This window comes from Cyanistes caeruleus, chromosome 5, assembly GCF_971803275.1.
Source record: "Cyanistes caeruleus chromosome 5, bCyaCae1.hap1.1, whole genome shotgun sequence".
Lineage (NCBI taxonomy): Eukaryota > Metazoa > Chordata > Aves > Passeriformes > Paridae > Cyanistes > Cyanistes caeruleus.
Window position 1 is genome coordinate 23,928,066 of NC_141705.1, and position 25,199 is coordinate 23,953,264.

Below are 25,199 nucleotides of genomic sequence, written 5' to 3' on the forward strand. Positions count from 1 at the left end.
GATAACAGATGCTTTTCAAAATGAAAGCTCTCTTTCTTTGTGCTTTTGTCTGCAATGGAGTGGTCTACTAAGAAAATTTCCTTTTTCTGGTCAGGATAGCAGGTATTAGTTCCTTCTATAGTAATTTATAAATTCCTGGGGCTTGCAACAGTCTTTAAAAACTGTAACTGTAGCCAACTAAGAGGATTACATTCTGATGTTTGGAAGTACAAAAGTGACTCTTAAACATTGTTCAGTCTTGAAAGTTACCATATCAACATCTACTTGTCTGAAAAACAGTGAGTGGGAATGAAAATATTCTGTATCCTTTTTCCTCAGTGATGCACTGTAATTTTGTTTTGACTCTAAGGTGAGGTAGTAAACTTTGAAAGGGTACTTATGTACATAGATCTTTGTGCATGGATATAATCATAGTATTTTTGTCTTCAACCATCCCGTACCCCTTGAAGTCTTGTGACTCAATCTTTTGTTAAATAGTGTTTGTGATATTTCTTTTGATGATATAAATGGTTGTACATTTTGAAAGGAAGCTGCTAGTCAGTGTTTGCAAAGCACTCTTAGCAGAAGTTTTTTATCATGAATATTAATAGATCAGCTGCTTAGCATTTTAAACCAGGTAAGAAAAGAAAGGAACAACAGAGGGATTTTGTTTCTTTTGTTTTCAAGTGAAAGGGATGATCGTTTAAGGAATGCTAGTTATGGTGCAACCTTACTTGCTGTGTAGTAAGGTCAGCTTCATAAATTTATAAGTGTTATTTTTCCAAGAAAGTATCTTTGAATTGGCTGTAGTTCTCAGTTGCTTTTAGGGCATTAACTAACTGCCTGTTTGAAACATAGTTGTGTAGTTCAGACTTCAGGAGAATCTGATCTTTAAGTATTTATGTACCGTGTTGGGCTAGGAGTACCTCATTATGTAACACTAACCTGCTAAAATAATAATTATTTTTTTTTAATATATCACTTTCAATAAAAGAATTCTTAATTTTGTGAATGATTATGAATGTGTGGCTAACCTCCATAATTATAGAGTGGAAGGGCACAAAAGAGTGGGTATGTTGGTTTGACATGTTAGAACCATAAGGTTTTTATTCTGAAGGTTATGTATGAGAGAAGAATGCAGCGTGTGTTTGAATTTTCAAGTAGTACTTCCGTTTTCTCAGTAGAAATCTCACTAAAATTACTGGAATTTATAGTTTTTCAAATATTAAGATTCATTTTACTTCATTTTAATTATTGTAAATTATATTTTTTGCGTTTTTTTTAATAGAACCATATCCTCAAGTTTGAAAATCAGCTAAAAGAATTTGATTTTGTTCCAGCTCCAGATTGTTACATGAGTTGTGGATTTTAGTTTTAATATTCTGTGTTTTAAGGGGCTAACTTTTTGTAAATGAAGAAGCTTCCATCCCTTAAAATTGAATCCCAGTTTGGAAACTTTGAAACACTGATACATAGCAGCCATAAGCCATTTAGAATTAATTATAATTAAAGCTTTGCATAAAACTTGTCCCTAAAATTATTATTTTTTTTTGTTTCTGTCTTTTGAGAGTTTTAAAGCTTAGAAATCTGGTAAATATATTTTCTAATTGTCTGGGTGCAATACAGTATTAAGATCTCTTCCAAGGTTATGTCAGTCAGACTCTTTACTAAGAAGAAAAGTAGGTACTTCCATATTTACAATGAATTTTAATTTTATTTTACAGGACAAGATACAACCAATGCAGGCCAAAAGCAGTCTTCACCTAAACAGCCAATCCAAGTAAAAGGTAAGGAAATACTTAGTGTATTGGAACTTAATGCTGTTTGCTAGTAGTCAAAAATAGAAAAAAGAAGTGTAAGGAAACTCTGGCTTCTCTTCAATTGTGTAAGCAAGTTATGTGAATAGCATTTTAAAAACACATTTGTGTGCCAGCTTTGTTTGGTACTGTTTGTTTGGAAATTACTCCTAAAAAAATCAAACATGACAGTATTACTTCTAATTACTCACTCTTCTGTGTTTGTTTAATTTTCCTTTAAGCTTCAAAATTCATCAGGAAAAGACTGATTTGTTTTTTCACATGTTGTTGCAGACTGTCCTCCTTGTGTGTTTTTAGGCACATCCATTCCCCTCTCAGACATAATGTGGCTAAGCTGAATACTTGATCTTCCCTCTTCCTTTGTCTAAGTCTTCCTCTGTTCTTTCTTATTACTGAGTTAATCTAATCAGTGTTTCTTCTAAATATATTTTGATGACATGAACTGCCCAATCTGAGTTCTATAAAATTGTGTGTAGTAATGTGGGTTTGACACTGGCTGGACACCAGGTACCCATCCAAGCTGGTCTATCACTCCTCCTCTTAGTTGGATAAGGTAGAAAAAATCTAATGAAAGGCTTCTGAGTTAAGGACAGGGAGAGCTCACTCACTGATTACTGTCATGGGCAAAACAGGTTAGACTTGGGGAAAATCAGTTATCTTATTGCCAGTCAAATCAGACTATAGTACTGAGAAATAGAAACTAAATCTTAAAACACCTTCTTCTAATCCCTCACTTCTTCCCAGGTTTAAACTCCTGCTTTTCTCTACCTTCTCATCCCTAGTGGAGCAAGGGGACGTCCATTTCTTTAGATTTATTATCTCTTAGTGTATGTGTGGAGGGAGAAAATGCAAGGTAGATAGGAAAAAATTCTGTGAAATAATTGTGAAAATATGTAAAAGTTTTCCCTCCCTTAATTAAAGATGTGCAAGGGGAAATGTTTATGTTAAAGATTTTGTTAGTGTCTAGAAAGTGGAATTCTAATCTTAAAATGCTGCTCTGACTTAGAAACTTACTAATCCAAGTATTACTAAGTATTACAAAGACAGTAGCATTTTTCAAGGCTCACTAGTCTAAAAAAAATGTGCTTTTTAAACTGTTTTATTTGGTTTTTTTCCTTCAAATTTACTACAGTTTCATACAGTTACTTGAACTAGGAATAGGATTGTTGAGATACTGTACAATATACACATATAATTACATAATACATATATAATTACGTTATTATGCATAATGCATAATTACATTAACACATATAATTACAGTACAATATATATAGTGTACAATATATGATTTATTTTAGTGAAATGTACCTGTGTTTGTGAAAGATGAATTAGTAAGTGTTCGATAAATCCATAAATTGTTTTTTAGTAAGGTTAATATGATTTGGGTGTATATTTGTTTTAAATAAACGATGGGAAGTGCTCCTGATTAAAAATTATCAACCTGTTCTAACCACAGTAAACGGTGTATTGATTTTAGGAAGTATATGAAGTTTTTTTCATCACCTTCACTTAAGAGCTTTGTGGGATGAATATGATTGTTCAGAGACTTAAAAAATTGTTCCAAGTTCAAAGTGGATGAAAGAAATCAGATTATTATGATAAATATTGATACCTGTGCTGTTAGTGTGTCATGGAGAGACAAGCAATGTATTTTGCCATTAAACTTCAAAACACAGAAATTAGACAGTGTAGAACTCTGGGAAAAAATTTCTCAGAGTCTTCAAAAGCAGTATCTTTCTGTCAGTATCCTGTGACTGAAGGAGTAGCTCTGGACCAGCTATAGAAATTATATCAGTCCCGTGATTCTCAAGGAGGTCATGTGTGCTCTAAAGTCTTCTCACCAGTAGAATCAGAGCTTTTTGTTTTAAGCTGTGTTCTGTAATGTAGATTATATTACAGTATTAGTTGTGTTACATCCTTCTGAATGTAACTATTCTTCCAATAAACATGTTTTTAATGCATGTTAGTGTACAGTATTTTACATTTGAGAATAAGGTGAAGTTATGTATGTACAGATAAGCAGGAAATAATAGCATAAATTTAAAGTTCCATTTATAATTTTTTTGAATATGTGTGGTGTTCTTTTCCTTGTGCATGAAAATCTGATGTGATAAGAGTGCATCTTCCAGATATAAAAAGCATTATAAATAAAGAATGTATGTTTTTAATTTCTATAAATGCCCAGTGTTAGGAGTACTAATTTTGAATGTAACTAATTATGTATACAGTCTGTCTCATTTCTCTGTATGCTCTGCAAAAGTCAAAAATCTTATCTGTAGAAGGTGTACTTGATTATTGGAAAAAACAGAAACGTAGCAGTCTGTTGCTATTTCAGTTGTTAGACCAAGGGTTTCCAAATGGCCATATTTGAATGCTGTTACATATGGCATATGTAATATGGCATATTGCATATAGCCAAGCGCCATCTCTGACCTCAAAGCTGGAGAGGTAGCTGACTGTGGCAGTTAGGTTTGAGAACCCTGAAATACAGCTTAGTAAGTAGCATTTTTGGGGGTAAATCATTCAAATCTTGCTCATTTCCATAATGAGAAAGATACCTTTCTCTTCACTGTCAGTATTCTCTGTCACTGACAATCATTGTTTTTCAGATTTCGACTAAGAAATATCAATATGACACTAGATTGAATTACTTTTTGAAGTTTCTTCTGTAGTCTCTATGAGTGACTTAACTTGTGTATCTATGCTTTTTTTTGAAGTGAAAGCAGTCCTTAAAAAAAGAGAGTATGGACCAAAATACACACAGAATAACTTCATCACTGGAGTCAGAGCAATAAATGAGTTTTGTCTTAAATCCAGGTATGACGGGTTTGAGTTGAGATTTAAATTCTGAATATTTGCTCATATATGCATGAGAAGGAGTTGTGATTGTAGAGTGATTTTGCACAAAAACTTTTACTAAATGCTTTTGCATTGTACATAATTGTAAAGGGCTGAAGTTAGTTCTTGCTTAGTTTTACAGTGGACAAGGAGCTTGCACGAAATTTTCATGTTTCAGTACTTGCTTCTTAAAGTGGTTTATTTATACTTATGAGACCATAAATCTAGTTGGGGGAAGACACATCCGTTCCTCCTGCTTTTACATAATGGTGTAGGTGCCCTAATGTGTAGCTAGCACAGGAAACTTTATCTGTTTCCCAAGCAACTTTGTTATCTTCAGCCTTTTGCAGCTTGTGCTGCGAGTGTAAATTTTGTGATTAAACTATTTAAATTTTCTTGTCACATGTCTGATTTCCATTTAGGGAGGCTAATTCATAAAGCCTCTTGTTCAGCATATGTGTACATTATCAGTTACATACAGATCATTCATTGGATGTTTTATTATTTATTATTTTAATACTTTGTCTTTTGTGTGTAGCATTTCATAGTATGAGGACATGATTTAGACATTTGGATGTGAAAAACAGTAGTTTTCAATAGATCGCTTACTTCATGTTTGTCTGTTCTGTTTGAAGTAGACAACTTCATATTTTTTGTACAAAAAATTAGTTATATTAAAACTATGGATCATCATCCAGACATAAAAGTCAAAGTAGAACAATATGATCCTTTTCTTACACTAAACACTTTGTTCACTTTCCTTAGTGATTTAGACCAGCTGAGAAAAATTAAGCGCCGGAGTCCCCATGATGACACTGAGACTTTCACCGTGTACCTGAGATCGGACGTAGAGGCAAAGTAAGAACATTCAAGAGGGCTGATATGAGAGAACAGTTTTAAAAGTCAGGTTTGCATTGTAAAAGGGCAATAATGTTTTCCATTTTCTATCCAAACATGTTTTATATCTTGATTATTATAATTAGATTGTGTATATAAAATGGGAGTGTATGGTTTTGTGCTTGAAAAAAAAGTTGCATGAATAGAAACATTGTTAATTTCCTTTTACTTCATGCAGGTCTCTTGAAGTTTGGGGTAGTCCAGAGGCTCTTGCCAGAGAAAAAAAGCGACGTAAAGAGGCAGAGATCAAGTACAGAGAAAGTGAGTACAATTTTCAAATACCTTGAAATGCAGCAAGAAAGTATGATTGTTAGAAATCCACAAGATAGTGATCCTTTATTGAAAACATGTACATTTGGAACTAGCAATTGCTGATGAGGTTTCTTGCCATAATCTTAGAGTAAAATGTTACTATCAATGCAGATACAGTCTGTTACTATCTTCCAATTGATCATCTTTGTGATACAGCAAGAACATACATGCAATGGAGGTCCCTAGTAATACTGTTTTGGGGAGGGCTTTCATTTTTAAATGATAACATTTACATTTTCAGCGCTTTTGCATTTTTTCTAATTGAGAATTTTGAAAAGAGTTAGAACTGATCGAAATCTTCATACCATGCTGCTACTCATTTTTTTTTCCTTCCTCTGAAAAGAATTCAGCTTGCCTTAGTGTTTCAGAAGGGGAGAAGTGTACCCCCTATTTTTTTTTTTTTTAATTTTTTTGTGTAATATTTTTGTTATCATTGCTGGCATTATCAATAACATATATTGCCAAATCAGTAGTTTGTAAAGTATTCGGATCTGTCTAGTTACTTAAAATCACACAGGAGGCTATGCTGCTACAAGATATTTAGTCCAGTTGTGCACTTAAAATGAGTGGTCAATTTTTTTTTGAAGCGGTTGTACCACTAGAACACCCTTCTGTCAAAAAAGGCTAGAATTGCAGATGCCTGTTGAGGTATCTGTAAGTGTACTGAAAGTGCAGTCAGGAGCCTCAAAATTTTTATTGATCTGAAGAATAATTTTTGGATAAAAATAAAATTTTAATTTTTACTGCCTGAATTTGCAGAAGTGTATTTTGAGTTTTTCCCTCCGTGCATTATCATTTGTTGGTAGAAATGGTAACAATGTATAGGATCATAACAGATTGTATTTGGCATTTTGCATGAATGTATAGCAACATGTGTTTCTGATTAACATCAAGAGAGGAATTTTTTCACAGATAGATCATCTAGCTCTTCTTAGAAGTTGGCTGCTGCATAAAAAAAGTAGATTTCTATTCCTGAAACTACTGGTTACTACTACATATTCATGATGCGAATTTTGTACTGCAGATCTGTTTAGAAACCAAAGGCTGTTGTGGGAATACAAGGAGTTCTTTGGAAATACTAAGGTAGGGACATTTTCAAGTGTTTGGCTAGAAAAGTGTCATGAAATGTGTTATAACACCTTTTGAAGGAAAATTTGTGTAACTGAATATTGCTGGAAGACTTTTTTGCGCTGTAATATACCAGATCTATATCTGATTGTTGTGCAGTAGTAAATGTTATGATGACAGCTAAAATGGGTTCCTACTGTGACAGTGTAATCCATCAGTAAGAAGGCTTTTTTTTCAGTTGCCTTATCAAAATTGCAGCTGTACTCATGATTTCAAGTATAACCTATTACTATATGTAGTGAATATATTGTTAATTAAAAACTAAATAAGTTTAAGAAAAATGAACCCAGAAGGTTAATGCTTTTGTCTATGCACTGCTGGCCCTTCCTCTTTGTTTAAGCAGACACACACCCTAGATCCAGGTGCTTGGGTGTACAGAATGATTCCTTAGCAGGCTCTGGGCTTTATGGCTGCAGTGGCCTCTGCTGGAGACCTCACTGGATTTTTTATCATTTTAATAGCCAACCATTTGTACAAATACATAAGACTCACCTGCAATTTGGCTGAACATTCAGTAGTAAATTAGTTGCCTTCAAGAACTTTCGCAATACAAGGCAGTGCAAAGTTTTTATTTAATAATTTGTATGGTAGGTGTCTCATTAGATCAAGATTTAGTTATTAAATAATCTGTTATTTCTTTATGTAGCCACGCTCCAGTACAGCAGCTATGTTTTTCAAGGGACCAGGGAAGGTGGTAATGGTAGCTATATGCATGTAAGTAAAAAAAAAAATAAATTTGTTTATGCAAGTAAAAAGCAATTTATTTATATTATCCTGGAAATAGGAACAGTGTGTGTATTTAAGATAAAGATACCTGTATCTGTAACTAAAGTTAATAGATTTATCTGTTTATTGTTGATAGGAGAGAGTTTATGTGAATACATTGATCAATACATAGAGGTCAAGTACTGAATATATCTCTGAAGAGAGAAGAGCATTTTTCAGACTATACAGTTTCTTAAAGTAAAAACTAAAATTTTGAAGGACCTGAAGAGGGAGGTATTTAAAGTTGTCCTTTTTTCTTGCTCCTTCTTGAGAGGATGCTTTTCATACATTTTAAAGTATCTTCCATATAAACAACAGAAAAGGGTTCACTTTTCTCTTTATACTGTTACTTATTTTCCAATTGAAAAGGGGATGTTTCTAGAGTTTTTTACCTTTTGCATATTTTACAAGTTTGAATGAAACAATGATCCTGATATAAAGCAAATGATCACCGAGACTCTCTGGCATGAAATAGGAGGAAGTGTGTTAAGTTTCTCTCAGGAAATTACTTGCTATGAAACCTTGCAGTTTTTAAATACATCTTGTTTTATTAAAGCTATTTATTTTTTAAAGACGCTATTGATACAGCTGAAATACTTATAATAATAATAATAGAAATAATAGAAAGGGGAAAATACTTTTTTTGGCCCAGGAAACAAGACATTTGGAGCAGGAAGTAACTCTTTGAGCTTCTGCAAAACTGTATTCTTTTATTTGGGGAAGAAAAATACAAAGCTCATTTGACTGAAAACCTCCCTCTTTACTGAATATAATACTAGCTTCAGAGTCTTCTAAGTTTAAAATGTAAGAATTTTTATCATGGATGTTTCTAATGGAAAAAAAAGACTGGGGGTATTGTGGTCATTTCTACTTCCTTCTGCTTCTTACACTCCTGCAGAGAGAGTAGATCTTTTCTCCTGCTTTGTAGATAGGGCATTGCTGTAAACATTGCATTATTTTCATAAATACCTTTTGATTATTGGGTGTTTTTTATACATGAATGCTTGCCAGGAGAAGTTTATAGGGACAGTTACGGTGCTCAGTCATCTTTTTGTGGAGCTGTTTCAGAAATTCAAGCTACTCTTGAAACTCAAATATCTGATGACTTTTTAGAGATTTAAGTCAAGGCCACCATCAGTGCTCCTTTTCTTGTGGTCTTTTTAATGACTTTTGGCTTTGTGTTGGGGAGGATCAATCTGTCTTAACTTTACCAGTTAAAATTATTTGGTAGACTTTTAACAAACTTCAGACTTCCTCTGTGAGGATGAAATGTGGTTCAGTCAAAAGCAGAGTTGTTCTATGGATCCATGTGTGAGGGTATAGACCAGCTGCACTGGAACACTCTGTGTTAATAACTTTGTGTTCTGTTAACATTTCCTACTTTCAGGTCCGTGCAGATAGCAATAAGGTAGCTAAATTAGTCAGTTCAGTCCAGTGCAATAGAGGAAATACTTTCAGAAATGGTGGTCACTGATGTAAAATGTAACTTTGTTTCCAACCAAATCAGGATTTTAACTGCCTTCTCAGAATCTGTTTGGTTTACTTCCTCTAACTTGAATATAATCTCTTGCACGTGTTAAAATATGCCCCTAGAAGATGTTGTTAATAACTTCTTATAACACTTAATTTATTTAGATACTTAAAAAATTGGCAATAAATTAAACTCATGTTAAAAAAGAGAGAGGAGGAGATTATAACTCTAGTCTCATTTTCTGTGCAATTTATTTGTAGCAATAAACCTACTGATTTGGATAATGTTTGAAATGAGAACGTAGACTTGGATTTTGTTGTTAATAGTTACCTTTGCACAACATAAGACAATGTTTACTCCAGTAAACCTGCAGCTGTAAAAATGTCTTCACAATTCACACAGAATTGTGTGTGTCATCTTAATGGAGAAGTTCTATAGATAATTTTTACAGTGTAATCTAGTGACAGCCTTGTCTTCCTGTTGTCTCACATCACTATCCTGCTGAGGATGGCTCAGACTGAGGTTGAAGTTAGGAACCTTGCTTATAGTATTGGGTGAGAATGTGTAGGAGGCAAAGAATTGAAAAAGTAGAAAAGGAAGTTAAGACTTGTATTCTCCCTCTGGTAGAAAATGAATGTTTCTGAGTAGTGAGTGTGATGGTAGTTTTCAGGAGGTGTAACTTATTTGGGAGTGCTTAGAAGTTAATGATTTCTGAAAAATAAATTCTGTATCTTTATCAAGTTTAGCTGAAAGGACTTCTTTCACAGTAACTATGCAGAAAATCTCTATTAATTGTATGTCTGCACAGCTCTCTAATTATTAAACTGATATTTGAGTTTACTCCTTTGTGGCAGATAGCACATGATTGTACAGCACTTCTGGTTTTTCTGGGAATATTAAACATCAAATATTCTGTTATTTCTGCTTTTTGTTTTCAGAAATGGGTTGAATTTTTTCTTTAAGCTACTTGCCTGGGTTTACACGGGTTCTGCAAGTATGTTTTCAGAAGCCATACATTCTTTAGCAGACACATGTAACCAGGTGAGTATTTTTTTCCATTCTGCTAAAAGTAGTACTTGTAGTAAAACTGGAAATAAAGACAGATACTTACAGTAGTTGTAGAGCACTTAAAAAAATAATAGGATACTTCTTAATTTGTATTCATGTGAAAATGAGAAGTCAGAATGTAGATATTGAAGTTTTTTAGAAATAAAATGAAAGAGGGGAGTTGCAGTGAGAAGCGTACTCAGCTACTTCATGGATCATGAGTGGTACTTGAAACTGAAATTATTTTGGTTAATATTTTGGTTAAATGTTAACTTGAAATGCTTCTCCTGTCAGTTATTCTAATACAATGACAGACTTTGTTACTTATTCATCTCTAGATGAATAAGAATCTGGATGAATAGAGAATTTGAGCATCTTTTCTTTTTCTATTCCTAGATTTCAGCCTCTCACAGCACAAGTAGCCATATATGTGGCACGTTTGCTTTGAGCAGTGGACTGGCAGGCTCAGAATTGGACATACAATAATGTGCAGGGATAAAATTAATGTTGTTTTTTCCACTGTTTTCTACAGTGTGCTTGAAGCATGTGTTATGAGACCTTGAATTGATATTGTAAGGCTTCAGGGGGAGAAAAGTCAACCTAAAGAAAAGGTTGAAGGAAAGGCTCCTGCAGCTCAAGCAAGTGGAGCCCTTGTGTAGATTGCAACTCATTAAAATGCAACAGACTTGTGCTCCTCCAAATCTGAGGAGTCTGTGGAGCCTTAGAGCAGACTGAATATCTTGAAAAGTCTATTAATACAGTTTTGAGTTGGATCTGGTATGCTTCGCTGTCCAGAAAGACTGAGTTGACAACTCACATTTTGTTTGATGGTTTCACACAACCTTTCAGCTGTTCCAGATGTAAAGTGAAGACAGGCGTGCTTCTAATTCAACTGATACTACTTAAATTTATGGGGAGCCTTAAAGTGTGAGTTTTCACTTGGCAAGTGTGTCAGTGTATAGGTGAACCAGGTTTGATAGTGGTATTATATACATTGAAGAGCTATTCTGTTTTTTAAATATCAAATTTGAATGTTCCACTGAAATGTGTAAGGTTTGCTTTGTTTTTTCAAATAATTGTGTGTGTGGTTTAGGGAAAAAACACAGGAGAAACCTTGCTGCCTCAAATCAGCTTGCTGCTGCTGCTAAGACTAAAGTATCTGCATTTTAATACTGGTTACTGTGTTTCCTTATCAGTACTCTTAAACAGAACATGTGCTTTGCAAAATTCAGGTCTAGATTTACAATTTACTGCATCAACAACTTAATACATGCCTAATTAAATATACCCCAGACAGAGATAGCAAGGGGTTATTTCTTCCTTCAAAATATGCTGAGAAGTTGCAGTGTAAAGTTACTGCTTTAAATGTTGTCATCACCCTACTATACCACAGTCTCAGTGTAGTTTCTCTTCAAGAGGGATTTATTTAAATAGCTTTGTTCCCTGAGCAACTTCATTCCTTCATGCTGAAGCACAGCAACACTTGTGATTGCATGTAATGTTCATTTTCAGTTGAGATTCTAAAATTATAATTAACAGTAATTATATATACACACCATATAATTGCATATATATTATCTACATAGGTATAACTAGCAATTTTTTGGGAGTGGTAGATTCAGATGACAAATTTTGAGGATTATATTCCAGCTCTAATAAGATATCTGTAGCAAAGCATATATACAGTTCAACAAATTACATCTGTCTTTACCTTTCAAGTTCAGTTGATACCAAATGTTTCTAATTCTTTTTTTTTTAACCTCCTGTCTTATATAGGCGTTGCTAGCTTTGGGCATCAGTCAGTCTGCAAGGACACCTGACCCTAGTCATCCGTAAGCTTTTTGAGTAAATAAAGATTTTGGTAACTATATATAGGAGTAAGATCAGTTCTTGTTTGTGCATCACCTTGTTGTTTTTAATTTGCTGTTCTGTATAATTTCTGAAACGTATTGCTTTTGTTTTTACAACAAATAAAATCAGAAAAGGGTTTTCTTTAAAGTTTCAGGAGTTGTAGTTTCAGTGCATATGTTTGGTTTGATGCATATGCTGGGTTTTTTTTTTTGTATATACTTTTGCTATATTTTATTTTAATTGTTGTTTTTTCTCTAAGTTGTTCTGGGCTCTTCTGCCTCTTCCAACTAATAGATCTACTTTTTAAACACTGTTCGTGTGAATCACAAGATTTTTTAAAAATAAAAATTACTATTCTCTTCCTTTTCTCAACAAAGTGCTTTTATGCAAGCTAGTTACCATAAGTAATCACAATGTACCATAGTAATGTGTTGTACACAAGTAATTGTGTTTGACATAAACTGCTCTTTGTTTGTATCTAGTAATAGGGATATTACTTGGTAAGTTCTTACAAGCTCATGAAAGTTATAAGCTCAATATTTTCTGATATTTTCTCGGTGTTCACCTGTTTTACTCCTCATATGTTTGGACAAGCCATTCATTCTTTAACCACTAGATCAAAAATATGTCTAATTTATGGAATTTGTTATGCTTTTTTTTCATTAACAGCATCATTAAAATTTAAAAAGCTTAAATTTGTGCAAAAATTCATCATATCTCATTTCTCCCTCTCATTTCTTTCCCTTCTTCCTCAGTATAGACAAAAGAAATGCACTGTTTGTAGATGGAATTAAAACCAAAGAAAAGGAATAAACACAAACTTTAAATATTGCTTTAATTCCTTCATTGCAGTTAGAAACTGCAAGTGTTGATTGTCTGTAGTTAGCTGAACTACTGGGAAATGTATAAATTTTATTCCCTTTAAATTAGCTTTATGAATTACGTAGACTGGCTGCTCACAGAAGTAGAGTCCTCATTTAGAAGTAGCATTTCACTAAAATCTAGAAGTGACACAAATGTTGTCTATTTTGGGTTTTTTTTCAGTCATTGTGCAAAAGCTAATACAGCTGTTTAAAAGCAAGTTAGAAAAACATTTATGCTTGATGTCCTTGCATGTATTTGATACCCTTTTTCAAGTAGGTTTTTTTTTTCCCCCTTGGATTAGATTGGATTTTGCAGCTTTGTCTTAAATAGATGCTATGTCATATAATGATAATTTAAGACATGTCAAAATTAATGGCATTCTTTGAGATTTGTTTGTAGAGATGTAGAATTTTGTATTCCTAAAATATTTTTCTTTCTTCTAGGTATGGTTTCACAAATATGCGCTATATTGCCTCCTTGATTAGTGGAGTAGGCATTTTCATGATGGGTGCAGGACTTTCTTGGTATCATGGGATCATAGGTTTACTCCACCCTCATCCTGTAGAATCTCTTCTCTGGGTAAGCTAATCTCATTTGGTATTGTAGTTAACACCAGTAACTTAAGAAAAAATTGTGGCATAATCTGCAATTCACTTCCTGAGTTGGTTTGAATTCCAACACAATTAACTCAAACCATTCTTAATGAAAATGTGTTTTAAGAAATAAAAAAAATCTTTAAACTACAGTTGATCTTGCAGCAAAATGACCTCTTCTCTAAACCCTGCATCGTCCTTTTATATTCCCACCCCCAATCCAAGAGGTCCTCCTTTCCTGTTTTGGACTATATTGCATGATTCAATTATTATTGTTTTCCTTCTGTTTAGGGGCAGTTACACAGCACAGTGGCCTTTGTGGCTGTGGAATGGATGGTTGGATAGCCTGTGTTGAAGAGACCTGTAGAAATATGCATGTAACATAATATAGTATCCTATCTGATACTTTTTTTTTTCCATACAGGCATACTGCATTTTAGCAGGTTCATTGGTATCTGAAGGAGGTATGCATTTTAAAGTTTCTACTTAAGTATTTGTATTCTCTTAAGATTACAGTGTCATTAATTACAGTAATAATTAATCCTTGTTTACACAGTGAAGTTTTGAGCTCTGTTGCAAATACCTGTAAACAAACAAAAAGAAACATGAAAATTTTTCTTTATTATGTATGTCTATATAATAAGAAGTTGAAGAACACATAATTTGGAAAGTAGACATGGATTGCCTTTTTGGTATCAATGAATATAAAGCTATCAATGAATACAGCTCTTCTGATTTGTATGGGAGACATTCTTGTAGAAAAGAAAGCAACTATATTTTATTCAAAGTACCAATAATCAGAGCTTTCCTGATGATACGTTCCTATAATATTAAAAGTTCCCTCTTTTCAAAATAGAAACAAATCTTTTTGCATCTAGCAATTTTCAGCAACAATTTTTTTGTTTCAGCCACCCTACTTGTTGCTATAAATGAAATTCGGAGGAGTGCTCGAGCCAAGGGTCTTTCATTTTATCAATATGGTATGTATCATTATAGCAGTAAGTAAACACAATCTGTTCACTAGCATTTGCATAATGATAGAAAAAAAATTCTATTTTTCCTTTTCCTTTTGCCTTTATTGATCTGTTTTCTAGTCTACTAACAAATAACATTTTGCAAATTAGGTGAAAACTGTTGATTTAAGAGCTACTTAAATAGGTGGCAAAGTGCATGTATTTTTCAGGATAAATGCCCTTTTAATTTTTTTTAACATTTTTGAGAAGCTTCCATAATTGGGCTGGTACTGTGTATGTATAAATGCATTTATGGAAGTGTGAGCATATGCAAAAATTCAGTTTACACCAGTTTATAATTTATGCAATTATACAATTGCATAAATTGTTCTTTTAAATTGCTGTTGTTAGTATAGTTTAAGCACGGAGCATAACGTAGTAAAGCTAAGCTTTCAAACAATGTAACTTTGTTTCTGTTGTGTGTGCAGTTGTGCAGAGTCGTGATCCAAGTACCAACGTGGTGTTACTGGAGGATGCTGCAGCAGTTCTGAGTGTGGCTGTCGCTGCTACCTGTATGGGCCTGACTTCTTTAACAGGTAATATTCTGCACAGAGGCAGGCAGAATGTGGATTTTTTCCCATGCATGATACGAACACAGAGCATTTAGTTTATATTGGTTGACTTAAATATGTCTCTACACTATGTGAGCAGATTTTGGAGCTATTTTGTCATACAAACTAGGTTATTTTTTTACTACATGTAAGGTGATCTGTATGCCAAGTGTTTCAAAGTATGTCTTTGTTGCATAGTTAAGTTTTCTACAGAGTGGTGATTACTTTTTCATCCCTTTTTAAGTATTGATTTTTTAAAGAGAATAAATACTGGGATTTTGTTTCTTGTGGCTTCTAATGACTTAATTGCAAGTTTAATTTTTTATATAGAAGAATTTTTTAAAATCTCATTTCTAGTTTCCTTCATCAGCTTAAAAACGCAGTACTATTTCTATAGGTCTGAACATGAATAAGTGTTTAGAAGTTATTAATAAGTAATGGATTCTAGATATAGTTAATACTTGCAAATTTTTGAGTTACTGATAAAGAGCACTGAATTTTGTGCTGCTACCTATGTTTCTGTGTATGGAACTTCGTGTATAAATTTATGTTTACTCATACAGAAACACATATGGAGAAGAATTTGCTAATTTATTAGTTCTGCAGGAGACAGGAGTGGTCAAGGGACATGAGGGACTTAAGGCTTTGCTTTATGATAAATTGTTTTGTTCCAGCGTCATCATGTTCCTCGGTAGGAAAAAATTTCCACTGAATTAAGAAAAAAAAAAAGTAAAATAAATGACCAACTAAAAAAAACCTAAAAAAGCCAACACCAACCAAAAAAATCTCACTAAAAAGCAAACCCCAGAAAACCCCTCAAAACTATGTACTCTTTTTAGTAGTGAAATTGGGATTCTCTAATATGTTTTAGAAATGCTCTGTGAAACTAATTTGATGTATCTTGTTTAGGAAACCCATATTATGACAGTGTGGGATCTCTAGGTGTTGGAACTTTGTTAGGAACTGTGTCAGCATTTCTAATCTACACTAACACTGAGGCCCTGCTGGGACGATCCATTGAACCTGAACAACTGCAGCGGCTCACAGAGTTACTGGAAAGCGATCCTGTAGTAAGGTAACTTTACAACTCAGTCTCTAATATAATCAATAAAACCCAAGAAAATAACATTTTATGAGAGAAATCTGGTAAGATGATTATTTTTAGTGTGGAATCTTCTATATTGGGATTCTAGAATCTTTATTATTGCTAACTTCTATTTCTGTGCTAAAACTTTCAGTAAAATAATACTTCTACCTCACAGATGTTTAACAGCTGAAATAGCATAGCAGATACATTCTAACAGTCACATTGATTACTGGAATTGACAACGACCTAATGAGAAAGCCATCACAAACTTAAAACTATTTTCAAAATCATGAAATGCAAGCATTTAAATGATACTGTTATGTTGCTTGAATAGTTTATTAGCACTTAAATATTTAAATTCTGATACTGTTAATACACAGCGTGTGGAATTCTGTAGCAGTTGGCAGGATGTGCTGCAGTAGCATTATGACTCAATGGATTCTTCATGTTAAATGCTTATAAAACTAACTCATTGCTGATTTCTCCTTCTTAGCAAGTCTGCAATTTTTAGTATACTTATAGCTCATTGTAGTTCTAAAATCTTGCTTAAATGCTTCTCAATGAGCTATTTTAGCTTTACCCTGTTAACCTGGATTTAGAAGCAAACTTCTTTTTTTTGTTTTAAAAAACTTCTTTTGTTTTGTTTTAAATCTTTATTTAGGAATATATTTCTGTGTAAATCAGCTGAAATATTCTAGTGCTTTTTTTATTTGTAGTAATTTTTGAGCCCATTAGTTAATACCAGAGTACTTGACTGAAACCAAGTGCTGCATCATCACAGTTCCAAGCAAGACTTCTGGTTGACTTGCCCTTCATTGCAGAGACTGAACAAGAATGCTATTTGGAGTAGAATTCTGTTGGAATTTTCACATGTCAGTAAAATTTCTCCTAGGCCATGTGCCATTTTTATTGTATTCCATTTTGTAGGTGGCTCTAACTTCTCAACTGAGCAGACTTAGTTCATGTTCTTATTGCAGTAGACATTTCTTTTAAAACAGGAAGTACCTTAATTTTAAACAAGCATGAATAATAAAGAAAAAAAAGACTTCTGAGAAGGTGCAATTTTTTATTTCTTTGAGGTTAGAAGCTGAAACATGTTTAGGTGCTTATCATACCCTCTGTATGCATTTTGTCTTCAGTTACCTCTTTCTTAGAGCCATTACGTTACCAGCTTTGATTACTCTCAGTGCCCAGTTTGTCTTTGACCAAGTTTTTACAACCAGCTTACTATCTCTAGCTTGGTTAATGTACATCTTCTAGCAACACACCTGCTCTTAATCTGAGTTCTCCACAATGTAAATTTACATTACCCTTGCTTGTTACTAGGTATAATTTGAGGAAAAAGCTGAAACAAATAAACCAAAGACTGAAATAAGGAAAAATTATAGCAGCTGAAATGAGGAAGCCTTTTAACATTAAGAATTTCTTCAAAGGGCTGCCTGTATATTTTCATCATAAGCTTTGGACTTCTAGGAGTTGCCAGTGTTTTCTTGAATATTCAAACTCACATTTTCTTAAATGGAGATGTGTAGTAGTGTGTTGTACTCTTACATATCCTTCTGACACCAAATGTAAAAGAAGAAGCTCCTGATTACTGGCCTGCTTCTTAAACTGTGACTAATACTTTCTTGTTTATTTCAATCTTTCAGGGTTTTCAATTCTCAATGCAATGCTTTTTGCAGCTCCCAGAATATTCCTCCCTTGTTCTTTCAGACATTGTTTGCAGTGTTTATTTTTAGACGCGTTTTGCCAAATCAGAAGGAGATATATTAGGGAATCAGTTAGTATTCATCAGAAGGTATTTTAGATCCAAATTGACAAGAGGATCCAGGAGCTCTGATATCTACTCCCTCAGCCCCTGTTAGCACCACCACTTAAGTTACTATTCTAGCAGCAGCTTGCCTGAACATCAAGATCCACTGCTAATTATGAAGTATTTGATTATCAGACAATGCTAACTACTGTCCTATTAAATTAAATCTCTGTGGTGGTGATATTTTTTTCAACTAAATCTTGATGTTTTAGTATTTTTTTATAACAGGATTGTTTGACAAGACCTATATTCCTTAAAATCTTAATGACTGGAATTAATGTTCTTAATATAGAATTCTTCTCACCACTTTTCTCACTATTTTTCCTTCTCAGGTGAAGTTGTCCTCACTTAAATGGATGGACTTGTTTACTCTTAAATTTTGGCACAGTGTTGTTAATTTGGTTTATTTTTGGTTTAATTATCATCAGTATTGCAAGATGAGAAATTAATGCACCTTTACAGTTATTCTTAGTTCTTTTACCTCTTGAATATAAGTTATGGAACCTGTTGGATTAGAAGCATTTTTATTCCATTTAAATATCCAATATGCTTCTCTGCTATTAGTAGACAAATGCTTTGTTGTACTAATATTTGTTGCTTTTTTAGGTCAAGAAGCCAATTACTGTATGTTTTTCCTATTCTGTTTCATCAGTAACGATTTTCCATTTCTGTCTAGTAGCAGACTTGTTTCCATGTTACCCTTTGGTTTTGATATACTTAAAAAAAGTTGATTTGTATCACACTCAGTGACCTTTTCTTCTGCTTTTCCTTTCAGCTTGTTGGACTTCGTAATTTCTCTTTTAGGCTCATGGCTCTTTATTCCCCTTTATTTTCATTTTTTCTTAGTAATTTCTAGTTGTACCCAATATTTAACTCATGATCCTGAATAGACTTTCAGAGTTGTTCTCAGCTGGAAAATTATTTGATTTTATTTTTGCTGTACAAACATTGAATTCTTAACTCTCTTTGACACCTTTGGTGCATAAATCATTCTTGTGTTCATCTTAACTGAACTGTGGGAGATTAGCCTTTCATAACTGTGAAATAAAATATGTGATGTGGTACAGACTCTGTCCTGATTCTGTTCTTATGGAATTCAATCACAGATTCCTAGGAGTAAGCTATTCTTAGTGACAGTTTCATCTTTAATTTTACTTCATTGTAACAGCTGTTGTGTAGTTGTTCTTCTGTTGTGCTGGAAAATCTGTCATTCTGATTTAAATGAAAAACAAAAATATTAAAATTAATTGCTCAAAACCAGTAACTTGATGTTTTCTGACAAATTTTTCATTGATTTAAAACTTGCTCTTTTCCCTAGTTAGAATTGATGGTGTCTACTAACCATCCAGAAGCTTCCATAAGCAAGCTTTGTACCTTAACACATTTATATTTTTGAATGATTAGTGATTTTTCTCCTCCTGACTCACTGTCTTATCTTTCCTGGGCAGATTATATGCACTAAGCTAGACTGTTTTCCTTCACATTTATAGAATATGCATAATTTTACTGCATTTTATCAGTCTACTGCTCAATGAAAATCTCAAATGTTACTTGTTCTTGCTTAGTTCTGACAAGCACTTGATATGTCTTCAACATTTTTGAATCACATGGCTCCAAATTCTCTTTATTAACCACATCTGTTATCTTAAATACCTTCTTTGGGATGAGGTAGTTTGATGCCATCTACTTTACTCCAATTAATACTGTTTTGATTTGATAACTTCCCACAGAATAGTTGTGTGAATTGGAATGGAGCTGAAAAGTCTTTATTGCTACGAGTAAGCTGATAGTTCTTTTCATCTGCTTAAATATTTACTAAGATGTATATTTTGGTGTCTCTTTATTTAGTTCATGTTCTCTTTATTTTTTAATATGCTTACCTCTCCTCCAACCTTAATATTATGAGAAGTAAAAATTTCCTGTGATTGTTCATCTTAAAGTTTGTCTCCTGTTCTTTTTTGGCTGTTCATTCTAACAGGCTCCTCCCAACATACATGCCTTTTGCTTTCTTCCTGCACTGCCTGTGAAGTTTTTTCTGATTTATAAACATTCAGATGCAAAGAAGCATTTCTAGTTGGGAAGGGTAAATTTGCTTAAGACAAAGGGCATGCTAAATTTACAGACTCTATGAAATTGCACAATTTACAGAAATAAATGGCAGTATTGCTGAATTGCTGCAATACTGTGTTGCTGCATTCTAAATTTTGTGTTAGAATTTACCAAATAGCCAAGAATGCATTTTTCTGTTAATAAAACTTAAAGTGTTTCAAATACTTTATACTTGTTTTACTTTGAAAATGCCAGAAGCAAGAATTGAAAAAATGTGAACCTCTTGTGATTTGTGTCCCAGGTTTTAATCTCATCTTTTCTGACCTTGATGGAAAAAAGTGGAAACTTACTCTGCAGTGGCACTTCTGAATTTTCTTGGCTTTGAAGATAAACTGAGTTTTTGTTTATATAATTATGAAAAAAAATAGTATTTTATTTTGTGTTTATATCACTTTTGAAATTCATCATGGTATATCTTGGTCCCGAGTTTGCTTCTTATACCAGAAAAATTTAAAGCTTGTTGTTTACTACCTATATTCACATACTAGAATTTGTCCAACAAGAAACAAAACCCTGCTACAGAAACCCAGAATTTTTCAAAGGACCAAAATATAAACATTAGAGCTTTCATTTTCTAGTATTTATTAGGAGCCTTTAAATAAATATACATTTTCAGCATTTACAAACAGGTGTATTTTGATAAGCTGTGATTAATAGTTCTGAAGGATCAAAAATTATTTACAAACAAAATATCCATAACTTATGTCAAATGTATTTTTGAAAAATCTCCAGAAGATCATGCCTCTGCCAATGTCAGGAAAGGACACTTCTATAATTGCAATGTGTCCTTTCATTGATTAACAACAGATTATTGTTCCTTTCCTTAGAATTTAGGGTACTAGACTGTTAAATAGCGTCACATATATGCACAAAAACTTCTCAGCAGTGGAAGATAAGTTGGACTTCAACTTTTAACATAGAATGGGGAAGTTCTCACATTTTTAATTGTGGATTTTTTTTAATATACTGTTAGTCTAGTTCTAAATCTGTGATGCTTCTAGTTGTCTGTCTTTTATTGCAATGATTTATAGATGTATTGGTGTTGCAGAGACCTGTGGAAGTAATATAACTGGTTAAACATAAATAAATATTTAATGGAAGTGGGTAAATATTTAATGGGTGGGTAAAATGAGGCTATTTTGTCAAAGACTGACCTTTTAAAATTGCAGGATCATTTTGCAATGACAGTGTTGTTAACATGAGATATCAAATAAACTGGTGGTTTGTTCTGTGTTGTTTTACATTTTCTTTAAAAATGTGTGTGTTTCAGAGCAATTCATGATGTTAAAGCCACGGACATGGGAATGAGCAAAGTGAGATTTAAGGCAGAAGTAGACTTCGATGGACGTGTTGTTACTCGGTCTTACCTGGAAAAACAAGACATTGAACAGCTGCTACAAGTATGTGTAAAAAATTGCTTTTGTAACCCCCACTATTTGATACTTTCTAATTTCAAGTACCTCTAAACTCAAGACTTGCAAATGAATGAGATACATTTCACCTCTTCATTTGAAGGGTTGCAGGGTTACTTTATGTTAGTGTTTTAAATGTACTTAGAGATAACTGTATTAGGTGGTACTGAAAAAGACCTACTTTTGGCCTGAGACGCAGAAAGGTAGATTTTTTTTAAACTCATTATCCTTGAGATTGGCTCAGGTGGTCAGAGCCAGGTGCTAATAATGGCAAGGTTGTGAGTTTGCTCCCTGCATGGGCCATTCATATAAGTGTTGGAGTCAATACCCCTTGTGTCCCCTCCAACTCAGAATATTCTATGATTCTGTGATTGTTTTCTTAGAAAATACAGATTCTTAAAAAAATAAAATTTGATGTGAACATAACTCTTCCAATACATTATTGAATTACAAGATCTGCAGTTAAAACTTGAAGCTTGTCACCTGCAAAAAGGCACCCGTTTTGGCAGAGCCATGGTGTTGCCCTGGGTGTTGGTGATGCAGTGTTGGGGTTGACATTTAAAAATTAACCATCCTTTAGTGTCAGTCTCTTGATTTCAGTATAGTTCAGAGTAGCTTTTCTTAAACCCTCTTTTCAACACAGAAATTCAGAACTGTTCTCTGCTGTATTCTACATGGCAGAACTGTGAAGTATGAAGAAAATAAAAGGAGAGTTTTAAGTGAGCCAAATGTTTTGACAAGACAGTGTTTTTATTTTCACGGATACCTTGCTTATGTATATTTATGTACAAAATTTATTTTCTACCCTTTCAAAATGAAATACAGATGTCTGCATTTTGTCTGTCCATTAAAAATGTCTTAGGAGTTACGTTTACTTTTAAATTTTACACTGAAATTTTTAAATCATTAAATCAATTTTAAAAACATGTTAATGTCAAAATAAGAGTTGTGTATGTGTATGTAGAGTGCAATATCTGATCTGTTCATCTACTGGATTTCAATTTAATACATTTTTGAGAGGAAGAGTGCTACCAGCTCTGTACCACTGAGATGCTGCAAGTTTGCCTGGTTTTATATTGCCAGTTGATTTGCTGTTGCAGTTTTTAGTACTCCAGTCTTCTTTTAAAGGCTTTGTTAGCTTTTATTCTTTTCTTGCTATTCCCTTTGGCAGTTGTATACAAGCATCGCTAGTTCTTCCAATACTTCAAGTATTGTTGGGAAAGATCTTCCCTATTGATTCTAGGTTGGCAACTGTTTCTTACACAGGTCATTTTGTTTCATGTAGTGCGCTCATGTCAGCTATAAAACCATCATTGAAGGATGGCTCCTTTCAGTAGGCTTCAGGAATCCAAAGTCAAAAGCAGTGTGCTTGCCTTTTGACCTATACTTTTTCAAATAAGCAGCTCATTCAACTAGCAGTGCTGTCAACGTTATTCTTTCTACAGTTGTGAAATATTTGTTGAAATACTGTCATTTAGATTACCTTGTTTTGTTTTCTTGTTAGACTTGCTATGATTGTAGTCATAGGTTATTGTGGTTGAGATATGTTTTTAAGCTTGCTCAATTACATTATTCCTCTTCAGTTTTAGAGTAGTGAGAAGGCAAAAGAAGTTGCTGTCATGTACTCGTATGTACAAGAAGAATTAGCTGCTTCATAGTTTGTGTCTGTTTGAAATAACCTATTTGTCCTAAACATGCTGCAGCTGAGATAAACTACAGGACAAATGGCTTCCAGGCAGCTTGATGTGAGACCTCTAAGGAAAGCTCATGGCTTTAAACTGAAAGGTGATGGATAAAGTAGATATAAGAAAAAAATTCTTCACTGTGGTGGCCAGTTTGGATGGGGCCCTGAGTAACTGGTGTGGCAGAGAGTGTCCCTGCCTATGGCAGTGGGGGAACAAGTACATGATCTTTAAAGCCCTTTCTGACTCAAAATATTGTAGGATTCTATGGCAATACTGTAGTACCTGCTTTGCTGCTGCTTATGTCTGTGGTTTTTTGGAGGATGGAGTTTAACATCCTGTCTTCCTTAATCTCATTCCTTCAGTTTCATATGCTGCTGGTCTCTTAGTCTGATATTATGGAGCAGTCATATTTACAGCAGCATTTGTTGTAATCCTTGTGGACTTTCAGATGAGTTGGTTATATGATGCCCAGGCAGTGTAATGAAACAGCAAGAATGTAGAAAATGGAGAAAGAATACATGGGGGTACCCTGCTCTACCTTGTTGTGAGGAATACCTCAGAAACTTCTAGAAAATGAATGAAATTATCTAAACTTATTTAGAAAGTTAAGGAGGAAATAAATTAAAGATAGAAGGCTTTGTGTCAAATGCAGGTGATAATGACAGAGCCAGCTGTTTTTATCGAATAGATGCTACTCTTCTGTGTCTTTGAGACACAAGAACAGATGATGTTTTGAGAGTAAATGGCAAAAGCTGAAGTGTTTTGTTTAGGTTTTTTTTCCTCCCTCTTGAAATATGTCAAGACCCTCTGGAGTGTTATTTCTTTATTTTCTTTTCCTCATCTCAATCTCTTAAATTTAATTTCTTCCTAGGAAATTCAGCAAGTGAAAACCCTTGAAGAATTAGAAGCCTTTATGCTTAAGCATGGTGAGAATATCGTTGACACACTGGGTGCTGAAGTAGACAGACTTGAGAAGGACCTGAAGGTAAATTTAACTACTTATTAGTGAGTGCTTATTCTGTGATATATTTTAAACAGTATTGCTGCATCTAATTTCTGGGATTTTATTTGTAAATATGAGAGAGGGAAAGAAGCTGATATTACAAATGCAGTTTTTCTTGCTATAATATTATCTACGTTCTGACCACCTGCAAATTCTTACTTTACTACTGATCTACTTGTTACATTTTTTGTTCCATTTTGTACCAACATAGAACAAATTTTCATTCATTAGACCTGAATATGTCTTTTTTAGATATGTCTTCTCAGAATGTCAGACTATTTATAGGCTGTTGAATTCTGTTTTGGCTGCAAAAAAGTAAATTTGGGTGGTTTTTTTGTGTTTTTGGTTTTTTTGTTTTAACTGGTTGTTAAACAGTTGTTGTTTTGTTTTTGTTTTTTTATTTTAACTGGTTCTTAGAATTGTATCAAATATATCCGGGTGATGGGACTGCTACTCAAAATCTTCACTGTTGTTGAAGCCACACAGTGTTTTACTTCGTAAAAGCCTCTCAGCTGTCTTTTTTTTTTAATTCTGCAATTTGAATATCCTCTAGCTGATGCAAGAAAGGGTTGTTCCTATATTTAATTTTGTAAATATATGGGGCCTGTCAGTTTTACCTTCCTGGTGTGAATTCAGAACTTCAAGTATACTAATCTCCAGATAAATGCAGTCCTGCCATGACTGTCTCTTCTAGCTGTGAGACACTGCTCAAGAGCATATCTGTCCTTGCTTGTTACATTTCATAAGTATTCTAGTTTAAGTTTCTATCCCTAGGGTTATCCTGTTTAAGAATCAAACGATTATTTTTGATTTTAATTGCACCATCTGAATCAGTTCTTCATGTGTGGTTTTTGAGGAGCAGGATCATGCCTAAATTTTTTATAAACATGGATACTGCTTTTTGGTATAGGTGTATATATAAGGATTGTGTTGGTATTGAATATGTTTCACTAAATATGCT

The 25,199-nt window shown here is 33.6% G+C and overlaps 1 protein-coding gene across 8 annotated transcripts in view; it reads left to right on the top strand.

Moving 5' to 3' along the window:
• SLC30A9 (solute carrier family 30 member 9) overlaps positions 1-25,199 on the top strand; it is a 33,671-nt gene that overhangs the window by 4,522 nt on the left and 3,950 nt on the right. For all 8 annotated transcript variants that reach the window (XM_086891167.1, XM_086891166.1, XM_086891163.1 and 5 more), the window contains 15 exons: positions 1,704-1,766; positions 4,517-4,616; positions 5,403-5,495; positions 5,713-5,795; positions 6,871-6,929; positions 7,621-7,688; positions 10,149-10,251; positions 12,034-12,089; positions 13,416-13,551; positions 13,990-14,029; positions 14,474-14,545; positions 15,007-15,114; positions 16,039-16,204; positions 21,409-21,538; positions 24,107-24,220. In XM_086891167.1, the coding sequence (XP_086747293.1) occupies positions 1,704-1,766; positions 4,517-4,616; positions 5,403-5,495; positions 5,713-5,795; positions 6,871-6,929; positions 7,621-7,688; positions 10,149-10,251; positions 12,034-12,089; positions 13,416-13,551; positions 13,990-14,029; positions 14,474-14,545; positions 15,007-15,114; positions 16,039-16,204; positions 21,409-21,538; positions 24,107-24,220 (1,391 nt within the window). The remainder of the gene's footprint in view (positions 1-1,703; positions 1,767-4,516; positions 4,617-5,402; positions 5,496-5,712; positions 5,796-6,870; positions 6,930-7,620; positions 7,689-10,148; positions 10,252-12,033; positions 12,090-13,415; positions 13,552-13,989; positions 14,030-14,473; positions 14,546-15,006; positions 15,115-16,038; positions 16,205-21,408; positions 21,539-24,106; positions 24,221-25,199) is intronic.